Consider the following 12090-nt stretch of genomic DNA (forward strand, 5'->3'; position numbering starts at 1 on the left):
CCGCATAGCAAAAAAAAAAAAAAAAAAAAAAAAAAAAAAATATATATATATATATATATACTTTTAATTTTGTATACTCACAATACTTGATTATATATACAAACATGTGTGTTTCTTGAGCAAATAAACTAAATCCAAGCCTCCCTCCTTGAACGAAATTGCCCATGACATAGAGTTCTAAACTTCAAAATTTTGTGACTGAAGTGAATTTTCCAAGTTGGAAAATAATCCAGCTCACATTGATTTGAGCAGACTGCATGTGTGGTTTTATGAGCAATATTGCCGGAGACATTCAAATTTCCAAATAGGGTCTAGTGAGAGAGACCTCTGGGGGCCGGGGCGGGTCTGTAAATCACATTTAAGTATAAATATTTTGTATTTTGTTATGGAATCCCTATTTTCAGCTAGTGAAGGTACATTTAGGAAAAGGATGACAGTACCTAAGTTTCCAATTGCCACCCCCCTCCTTTATTCCCAATAACCATGAAGTGTAATTGGGCTACTTATAATTTTCAGCCTTTTTGAATAGCCTTTTCTGTGTAAAACATATAAAATCCTCCAGCTACCAGCGTCTTTCTCTTGATTGTCAAGTCTTCGGGGCAGGGCTATTGTTTGTTTTAATTTTATTTTTACTTTTATCAGAGTGCTTCATACACAAAATGTAGAGTAAATTTAATTCCAAAATACTTCTTATGAAAAATAGTAGTTCTCCACCTTTATCATTTTCCACTGCTAAGAAAGAGGCAACTGCTTTCAATTTTTGTTTTTTGCAGATTCCCTTGGAATTTACTTCCATATCTCTAAATCACGTATTTATCTAACTCTTCTCATTCTTTTAGTTTTAAGCCCTATCCATTGACGTCTGTGCAAGATGAGGAACTGGTATCTTTTCCTGCCCTCAGTGCTGCACCACCCCCCAGCCCCGCCCCATGCATACTTCCTCTCTCAGCTCCACACAGATATATTATCATTTGGGTTAGAACAGTGCTTACATGCTCATGACTATGTATGTTATTCACAGATGGGCCAGGTAAATCACCAGGTTTACTTTCTTCTTTCTGGAATAATACTTTGGGTTTTTTTTTTTGGAATGCATAACTCTCCTTGTTTTCTATGTTTTTCTGTCTAAATCAACTCTAAACTTCCCCTGGTGTACGTTTTCTCTTCATATATTCAAATATTTGGGGTATTCTATCGATGATTTCTTTTTTTTTTTTTTAAAGAAATCTCTCAGCACATTCTAGACCCACTCCAGTCTAGACTGCTGAAGCTGCTGCCGTCATGCGATATCCCCTTTACTACCATTCTGAGATTTCCCTTGCCTCCCTTTTGTTTTAGATCCCTTGTTTCCTGGAATCCAAGTCATTGTCCTACTCTGTTTAGTCTCTCATTTGAGGTAGCATATCTTCCAGTAGTTTCCTGAAAAACATACATAGGAAATACATTTTTTAAAAAGCCTGCATGCCTAAAAATGGCTTTAAATACCCTTACAGGTTAATTCCTTTTTTTTTTTTAATTTTAATTTTATTGGAGTATAGTTGATTTACAATGTTGTGTTCGTTTCAGGTGTACAGCCAAGTGATTCAGTTCTACATATACATATATTCATTCTTTTTCAGATTCTTTTCTCATACAGGTTATCACAGAATATTGAGTAGAGTTCCCTGTGCTATACAGTAAGTCCTTGTTGTTTATCTATCTTATATATAAGTAGTGTATGTTTTTTTCTTTTTTTGAATTTTTGAATTTTATTTATTTATTATTTATACAGCAGGTTCTTATTAGTTATCTATTTTATACATATTAGTGTATATATGTGTATGTTAATCTCAAGCTCCTGATTTATCCCTTCACCTCACGTTTCCCCTTTGGTAGCCATAAGCTTGTTTTCTATATCTGCCAATCTGTTTCTGTTTTCTAAATAAGTTCATTTGTATCATTTTTTAAAAATTACATTCTACATAGGAGTGATAGCATACATATGTCTTACTCTGTCTGACTTAACTTCACTTAGTAAGATAATCTCCAGGTCCATCCATGTTAATTCTAACGGCTATAGAATTATAGGTTGGAAATCATTTCTTTTTCCTCAGAATTTTGAAAACATCCTCCTGCTGCCTCTAGCTTCCAATATTTTATTGAGAAATCCAATGCTCTTTTGGTTTTGAACCTTTGCGGAAAAGGTATTTAAATTTGAACTCCAATTCTGTTTCCCGTATTCTGCTTTATCCTCAACTATACCTAGTGTCCCCAGTCCTTAGACTCTGTTTTACTGTTTCCATAGAATAACCCCCTAACTTCTTTACTGGTAGGGGTGGGTAGTACCCAGCTACATAGTGTAGGGGAGGGGACCTGAGGGCTCTAACTTCTTCCTAAACAAGTTTTCAACAGATCATCCTCTTTTTAGCCCTACTGTCGTCCACTTCCGCAAGTATCCAGGGCTTCCAGCACCTAAACATTTGGAGGGACTCTATGTGAATCAGGTTGTTCCCTACTTTCTCCACTGCTGATTAAGCATTCAGCTTTTGGGGGACTGCTGAGAAATTTGCTACTCATCTGTTTGTTTTGTACCTTCCCAAATATACTTGCTGTTGTCTTCTTTCCCTTTTCCTTTATCTCTGGGTTTATGTCTTTTAAAATATCTGTTTATTGTTGTTTTAGTGAAGCTTCAACAGGGAGAAGGGATAAGGGCGTGTGTCTAATCTACTTTCTTTAGTGGGAAATACTGGGGAGTGGGGGAGGTGTCAGGGAAGCAGCTCGTTTTTATAAACGAATGTTTCTTTCAGAAAAGACCTCCTGGAGATTTTATTCTTTTGTCTGTACACATATAATGAGATGAGATAATCTTTAATATGGGAAATGAATCCCCCTTATTTCTACTGGAGCCTGCATTGACTTACAAGTCACCAAGGGTTAAATAGGAAGGTGGGATTTCATGCCTTTACCTTCCTCCTCAAATACATCCAGGGGACAAAGGGACTAGTCAAACTATGCCATTCTTGCCATTCTGTGGCCAACGCTTTATTTAAAATAACAGACGAATTGATTTCAGTATTTTTAAAAAAGAATTTGGTTTCCCACTCTCCACGCCCTTCCTGCCCTAGTTTCCTAGTAAAGATCTTTTGAAAAATACCAGCTATTTTCTCACTGGACAGGGATTTTACTAAAGATCTTACAAAATAACTTGTGGGTTTAGAAGACTCTTTAGAGTGAGTGACACTAACAGTCTTTAGGAGGAAATGAACAGTTTTACTTGCTGTCATCCTCCAGTCATAGTTACATCCATTCAAGAAATACTCACTGAGTACGTGTTCTATGCCAGGCAGTATGTTAAGTATTTAAAACATAATATCTCTTGTACTCATGGAGTTTATATTCTAATAGATACTACGATATGGTTAATAGTGGCTACCCTTTAGGTAATGCTTCCTGTGGGACAGCACTCTACCTGGTTGAATCCTTAGTGCAACACTGCAAGGTAATTTTAACATTCTCATTTGACAGGTAGGAAATTGAGGCTTAGTGGTTTGCCCAAGGTCATCCAACTGGTATGTAAAGGAGCCTGAATCTGAAGCCAGGTCTATTTTATTTCAAAGCTCATGTTCTTCCATTTGTATAGTTGAAAAAAGTCAACAAAGCAATTTCACCTACAGGGCTTTATCTAATCTTCTGTTATCTAAATCAGTGAGGACACTCATCTTTGAACGGAAAGGTAATTATTCTCAGCTTGAGAGATTTGGTGAAAAAAAATCACTAATTAATTGCATCATTTTCAGGGTATATCTTATTATCAGCTTGCCTTACTTGATGCAGTTTTTGCATGAACATATGTTTAGGGATAAAACTTATTCATGGAACACAAATTTTAGTTTAATTACAGTAGAAGAACTTAGCTATTTTAAGAAAGTCTGTATCAAATAATTGTTAAAGCAAATAAAATAGTTTGTTAATGCAAATAATTGCATTCTAAGTCCCTTGTATAAACACACTTTCTCAGGCTTTATTTATTTAAAATGTTCAGTTGATAGTAGCTCAGGAAAGATGGGGAGATTCTGCATATTGTTCCTTTTCTTTAACTATGTAAATTGTCTTATATGTTTAAAGGCACACTGAACTATCATACTATAATACTGTGCCCAGAAAGACACACAGTAAAGCAGAGAGGCAATATAGAACAGAAATGTGTAAGCAAAGTCAAGGGGTGTCAAATGTTAACAAGAAACTCAGAGCTCAAATTAGTCAGAGAAATTCAAGGAAACCTGAGATTGGTTTTTTCAGTTGGTAAGCTGATCATTATTTCCACTGACATTTATTAAATACCTGCTGTGTGACAGGTCCTGCTTTGGCACTGGGAATAAAATAATGTTTACAAACAAGATCCCTGCCAGTCAGAACTGATGGTCTGGCAGGTGAGTGAGCGCAGTGAATTGTGGGTGAGGTAGCCGACTGGTTTAAAAGCTGAAGCCTCTGAAGCTTGATATACAGGAGACAGAGATACCCTGACACACAAGGGGAAGGAGAAGGGTAAAATGGTAAAGAACAAGAGATGAGATACTGGGAAACAATGATGAAGAAGAAACTGTGGCACACTGCAGGGAATGAAGGTCAAATCCAGGAGGAAAGGGCAAGTCCTTATTGGATTGTATTTCACAAACTAGTTCAGAATTGCATTTGTATAATGCTTTACAAATTCAAAATTTTAAATTTTCCAAAACAATTTCCCATGTGTCAAATCAGCCTTGATGATAACAGTGCAGAAGACTTTGTATTTTTATCTTCATCAGACAGATGAGCAAACTGAAGTCAGGGCAGTTTAATGATTTTCCAGAGATCACAGAGTGTGTTTCAGTCTGCTGACTCCAAATTCAGAGCTCTTCCCACTGTTCTAGGACAGCACTCATGGAAGAAAGGGGTGAGTTGCCCTGCAGACTAGCTTGGTACAGACCATCTCAGCAAACCACGTGTGTTGGGAACGTAAGGACTTGACAGACACATGCTGACATCATTAGGAGAGATATACACGTGTTTCAATAATGCTGAGGACAGCAGACGGTTTCGTAGAGAAATGTGATATGTATGTACCCTACCTGGCATAACAGAGCTCAATGGGAGTTGTTGCTTAACTCTTTGCTGGCTTTGTTTTATTTAAACTGTGTATTAACACCAAGTTTTATAGATGCCTCACTCAGATCCAGCTCTTAAACGAGTGACTGAGTGATTGTCTGTGCAGTGACCAGCATGAGGATGACTAGGTCTCAGAGCTCACTGAAAAAGAAAATGTAGGCGTAAATGCAGTTGATCTGTGTGTCTTGTATTAAGGATAGATTTGACAATTAAAGTTTTCCTTGGACTTAGACTGGATGTAGGAGGCTAATACAGTGACAACAAAGCAAAGACATCTGACCAGGAAGCTGCAGCACCATCTGTAAAAAAATATTTTATTTGAATTACATTTTAGATTTAATTTGCTCCAAGAAAGTTTTCTAATGTTGATGAAACTTGTATTTTCAATATCAAGGTCAAATAGATCTGTGCCCCGAGTATAAGTGGAGTAAAGACAGAGGAGTTGTTTTATATGGCGGAACTTGTATCAAATAAGACCATCAAATCTGAAAGATGCATTTCCCCAGTTGAAATAGTGTCCAACTCAGATGGATCTCACCCCTTCTCTCCCGTGATTGGTAATCTCAGTTTTGAGTTTGTAATGAAAAATTGTTTTAGATATATATGCTTTACATATACATCCCTGGAGATACTTAAGTTATGGTTTTGCTAGTCCATTGTAAAGCTCACTCTAGGAAGTCAAGGTGACATCATGCCTGTAGTTATTATATTGTTGTTTGGATCCACTAGCCTGGAGAGCCACTCAGGTATTGCATGTATTGTGTACATCAGGGCACTTACCCTGTGCTGGGGGCCTTTCTGCGGTGTAGCACAGGCATTGTAAGCCAGTCAGTAACTCCAGTAGGCAAGAAGTGAGAGAAATGACTGAAATGAGATTTAAAAGGATTCAAAGTCAATCCAGAAATCTGCATGGTTATCCCCAAGGCAAAGTCAGGGTATGTCCTACCTTTTTCTACTAGTAGCACACATAATTCTCACCCATGTCCATGTTTCATGTTTAGAGACATCTTGCCTTTTCAGGCTGTTTTGGTTTTCATTGTAATCAGAAGTCAATTTTAAAAAGAATTTAGGTTGGAGATCTGAGAAAGCAAAAGTATCCCATAGTGTAACTTTTTTTTCTGGAGTCTCATTCTTTCCTAGGGTCTTAACAAAGATAAGAACATTTATCTAGCATATAGTTATTGAACACTTTGGACTTTTTGTAACATAAGTTGCAGATATAGTATTGTTCATGTCTAGACATCTCTTAAGTATTAAGGTGAACCTGGAGAAAACCTGACTCGGAGTACTGTGTTCACGAAATTTCTTCTAGTTATTTTAAGGCTAAAATCTTCAAAGTAAGGCAATACTTGGAAACGAGATCTGAGTAGACTGAAGCTGACCAGGAGTACTACATATGCTGAAAGTAAAAGGGCTTGTAAAATGGGATCAGCTCGGTGCTTTGTGACCACCAAGAGGGGTGGGATAGGGATATTTGCTTTGCTATAAAGCAGAAACTAACACACCATTGTAAAGCAATTATACTCCAATAAAGATGTTAAAAAAAATAGTTCACAGAAAACTTTTCGAAAATATACTTGGAAAAATATACATTTGTTCATGTAACTACACATTTAGATTAAAAAATAAAACGATTATAAAAATGAAAAAAAAGAATATTACTTTATATTTTGTATCAAATTATAATTTTTAAGCATGTTTTTGTCTAAGAGATTTTATAGCCATATATTCTTTATTTTTTATATGAAGGAAGCATATTAAAACTAACAGTAATTTATACTTTTAAATCAGAAGGGATATATCATGGAAGTAGTGGAAAATAGCTCAAATTTCTGTCTCTTTTATTTTTCCCTCCCCTTCTTTGGCAAAAATTAGGAGCAAAGAAACGACATTCAAGTCTTGATGGCTCACAATCCTGAATCAGTCCATTTTTTCCCATTTCCCTGCTACCATCCTAATTCAGCAATCTTTTATTTAGTTGCACTGATCACACCCTTGCTTTCCTACAGGTCATTTTCCACAAAACAGCCAGAATTATGTTTTCATAATATACATCACACCGTGTCACTTGCTGATGAATTTCACATAGAATACACTCAGAATAAAATCCAAAAGCCTTTCTCTGGCCCACGAAGATCTGGCTCTTTGTACGTCTCAGTGTCATGTGCTTCACCCACTGTCCCCATGCCACCCGCTTCTGCATTTCCATTACCACTGAGTTCTTAGATTAACTAGCTCACCTGATAGGTGGCCTTGGTCTTGATCTTTCCTCTTCCTGGACTGCTTTGCCACAAATCTTATCAGCTTTGCCTTCTCCTTGACGCTATTGAGTCATCTTAAAGATCACCTTCATAAGGAGGCCTTTCCTGATCACCCAGTCCAAGGCAGCTGCCAGTCTCTTTCCATTGTATCATTCTGCTTTTTTTTAACTTTAATTTTTTAAATTTTTTATTGAAATATAGTTGATTTACAATGTTGTGTTAGTTTCAGGTGTACAGCAAAGTGATTCAGTTATACATATATATGTATATATAGCTATCCTTTTTCAGATTCTTTTCCCTTATAGGTTATTACAAAATATTGAGTAGAGTTCCCTGTGCTATGTAGTAGGTCTTTGTTGGTTATCTATTTTATATATAGTAGTGTGTATATTTTAACCCCAAACTCCTAATTTATCCCTCCCTCCCTTTCCCCTTTGGTAACCATATGTTTGTTTTCTATGTCTCTAAGTCTAGTTCTGTTTTGCAAATAAGTTCATTTGTATCATTTTTTTTTTTTAGAATCCACATATAAGCGTATGATATTTGTCTTTAGACAAATACTTACTTCACTTCTGACTTACTTCACTTAGTATGATAATCTCTAGGTCCACCCATGTTGCTGCAAATGTAATTATTTCATTCTTTTTTGTGGCTAATATTCCATTGTATGTATATATCACATCTTCTTTATCCATTTATCTGTCGATGGAAGTTTAGGTTACTTCCATGTCTTGGCTATTGTAAATATTACTGCTGTGAACATTGGGGTGCATGTATCTTTTCAAATTATGGTTTTCTCCGGATATGTGCCCAGGAGTGGGATTGCAGGATCATATGGCAACTCTATTTTTAGTTTTTGAAGGAAGCTCCATACTGTTCTCCATAGTGACTGCACCAATTTACATTCCCACAACAGTGTAGGAGGGTTCCTTTTTCTCCACACCTCATTCTGCTTTGTTTTCATATATTCTTATCTATTCATATATTATGTAAAAAAATTTTATTGAGCACCTACTTTGTGACAAGGAACACAGTAAATTTCTGCCCTTGATAGAGCTGTCATTCCAGTGAAGAGGAATAATCAGTAATCATCACTACCCGATCCTCTCACCCTGACTGGCACCAGGATTCATGACAGCAGTGGAGTTGTTTTAATTCTTCTGGAATTAGTGAACTTTCAGAGAGCCTCTTCTTTCTCACCCTTTTACTGTTTACTTCTGTAAAGTGACCTCCACAACTGGAGAAGTGGCAAGGAAGAGCACAAAGAACATGGCTGCAGTGGTCACTTAAGGGCTCTAAAATGTATTATGCACGTTCTTGAGCAAGTCATATTGTATACTTTTCACATTAATTTCTTCATTTGTAAAATGAGGTAGTCTTATCCATTGAGTGAATTAATTATGAAAGCATTTGATAAATGGAGCACTATCCGAACGGCCCACTTAGGTGAGTACTGAATGTTGTCTGCCGACGTCTCCAGATTTGCTGAAATTTTCCCCATCTGCTCCCAAGGGAGGGAGCTTCTTGAATATGTGCCTCCGTTTTCTTGTCCTTTGAATAAACAACACTGAATAATATTTAGCTTGTCTCTGATGACCATATTTTACTTTGATTCTATCCTAACAGCATTCATTTTCTGTTCTTCTACAGTATTTTGGAAGTTTACTTGTCATTTTCTGTGTAGAACTGGCTTGTGGTGTTTGGACATATGAGCAGGAAATTATGGTGAGTTCAAAATGGAATATAACCACAATCTGAAACAATATTCGTTCAGTCTTTTAAATCAGATACTCTGGAGTTGTTAGGTACATGATTATTAATTTGAATGTTCATGCTATCTGGTAACAATGAATATTCCCAATACTTCTGAAATGTAGCATTTTCTTTTCTGTGTCTAAAGCATAGTTCCAAAGCATAATTTGTAATTTTTCGTTTCCTCTGTTCTTATATATATCTTTAATTCCACAGATTGCTTAAACATGGATATAATAGACTAAAAATCATATGTGTTCTAAAATAATTTTACTGTCTTCTGAGTGTATAATAGGAAATATTCACCTTTGCAACAGGACTTGAGAAAAGTTGAAAATCTACATGAAAACCTTGTAAAATGCTGACTGCAGCTGTACACTGATGGCTAGGAAACGTGTACCTTCTGTTTGCAGCAAGCCGAACCATCTTCCAAATTAAGAAGTGTGTGTTAGAATGAATGAGAATAAGAGTTTCTTAACCTTAAGATTTTACCAGTCATGTTCGGTATACCACTCACACTTCACCTCTGCTCTATTGGGCATTATTACTTATTTAATGTTTGCTCACTTCATTGGTGAAAATTGGTGCATTGATTATCAATGAGGTCGATCACCTTTGCATGTCTGTGAAGTCTGGATGTTTTTGTGGTGGCAGGTCAGATTTTTCCACTGTGAGCTTCCTAGAGTAATTCTGTTTCAGGAAGATGATGTTTTTTTTCCCCCCAACATGAAGTCTTTGGACTGTCTAAAGCAGGAGTCCACCAGGGTGATTCCTTAAAATGCACATTATAGGGCTCTAGGCCAGAGCTGCTAGATCGGAACAGAGGAAAAGTCAGGGACTGGGTATTTGCATCTGTGGCAAGTTCCCTAGGTCAGTCTTCAACATTTTAAAATTTAAGAGCTCTTAAGAAGCGAAGCAGATTCTTTTTTTTTTTAATTTAATTTTATTTATTTTTTATACAGCAGGTTCTTATTAGTTATCTATTTTATACATATTAGTGTATATATGTCAATCAAAATCTCCCAATTCATCACATCACCACCACCCACGAAGCAGATTCTTTTACATTTGTTTCTGAGAGGCATTTTGTCAGTTGTGTAAGAAAATTGAAGACATCTCTGGTACTGATGCAGTTATTAAAGATTCTATGGTGAATCTGCTACTGTACTGTGACACTGTTTTGAATACTAAGTGGTAATTACAGACTAGTGGGTACTCTACATACTTCAATTTACATGTAAACGATGCTTTGGCACTGCTACACAGCTGAACCCCTCTGAAAACACTCATGCTTTCAATGTGTGACAACTCTCAGTCAGAAGAGAGAATTTATGGTTATTTTTTTCCTCTATTAAAAATTGAAAAGTCAGGGTAGGTTCTAACTAGTTTAATATAAAGTTAAACACTATCTTCAAAACAAAATCTCCTATTACGATAGGAATGCTCTTGTTGTCTTTGAGAATCATATTTTCACACCATCCCTAGAAACGTGGTATATTAAGGGAATGAAAAAGTGATTGATTCCAGGGACTCAGTTTCAGTGTCGTATTAATTTTTTCTAATTTCAAAAAACACATGGATCTCCTTAACATTCAAGCAATGAGTAGTAAATTGTATAATTAATTCTTGATCTCCTTATCTCAGCTTTTGTGTTCTTTTTGGTGATTAAAAGGTTTTTAAAAATGAGTTTACTTTCTAGTGGATTTTAAAAATGGCTTGAACAGTGTTTATATCATACTAATATTTGATAAATTTCCTAAATTATAACAAGTTTGAAATGAATTAATTTAAGGTATTTGAAAGGAAATATTTTGACTCTAATATAATTCTAAGTAACTTGAGGAAACAGAAAGGAATTGTTACTTTTTAGATACTTGCTTCTATTCTGTGAAGGAGCGATCTGCAAGTATTTTTTTAGTATCACAGTGGTACTAGATGGGTGTACACTGCCGTGCCCGCTGAAGGCATACATCACTGTTTTGCTTGTGTAAATCTTCCACCATTAAGTCACCAGGATAAAACAAGGGCTGTTTAGAAGTGAAATGTGGAAAGTAGTCCTGTAGGAAAGACGTTTGTCAGAATTTTTTTTTTTATTGCCTTTGCACTAACAGCAGCGTGAATGAAAAGTGCCATTAAAGTTTATGAGCTGCGAAATTTTGCAGAACCCAGCCTTTGCTAGAATGGGCTTTGTGCTCTTCTCTGTTCCATGCAAGGAGCCAATACATGTGTGTTTTCCTTTATGGCCAGAGCACTGTATTTTGTGCCAGAACCTCAGTGACCGCCTGTGTTTCTTGCTATATTTGGTTTCAGATCAATTGTGGTCACAAGTGGGAAACAACTTATATTTATTTTGGAAAATAAATGAAAAAGAAGACTGTTCTAATAACCAAATCAAGAGATTGGGCATCAGGCAGCCTATTTTCCCATTATTTCTGTTTTTTGTGTACATTTCACCTCCCATTCATCATTCCTTCTCTAGATGAAATTTGTCAATAATGTTAACTGTTTCAGATTATAAATTTCTAGAGAATTTATTTCACTTCTATTTATTTTATGTTCAAAAGGATATGAGATAATAAGAATTTAGAGTGCATAGCTTGAACTTTGGTTAGTTCTCTGAACTTTGTTGGAACCAGATGAACACACAAGTATACCCAGTCAGCCCATTATTTAGGGAACAAAGTTGTGTGCCCAGGTGTTGGGGTGTTTTCTTTTGTATTGTACATTTCCAAGTAATAAAAAAGAAAATTAACAAAGGAACAAAATGAAGACTTTCTGTGGCCAGGAATTTTTAAACTACTATTGATAGTACTATTTTTATTTTTATTTTTTTTTTTTTTTTTTTTTTTTTTTGCGGTATGCGGGCCTCTCACTGTTGTGGCCTCTCCCGTTGCGGAGCACAGGCTCCGGACGCGCAGGCTCAGCGGCCATGGCTCACGGGCCCAGCCGCTCC

The 12090-nt window shown here is 36.2% G+C and overlaps 1 protein-coding gene across 2 annotated transcripts in view; it reads left to right on the forward strand.

Annotated features, from left to right (window-relative positions):
• The window catches only part of TSPAN12 (tetraspanin 12), a 68239-nt gene that overhangs the window by 31937 nt on the left and 24212 nt on the right, over positions 1-12090 (forward strand). For both annotated transcript variants that reach the window (XM_028489832.2, XM_028489833.1), the window contains one exon: positions 9036-9110. In XM_028489832.2, coding sequence (XP_028345633.1) covers positions 9036-9110 — 75 coding nt within the window. The remainder of the gene's footprint in view (positions 1-9035; positions 9111-12090) is intronic.

The sequence above is a fragment of the Physeter macrocephalus genome, chromosome 5 (assembly GCF_002837175.3).
Source record: "Physeter macrocephalus isolate SW-GA chromosome 5, ASM283717v5, whole genome shotgun sequence".
NCBI lineage: Eukaryota > Metazoa > Chordata > Mammalia > Artiodactyla > Physeteridae > Physeter > Physeter macrocephalus.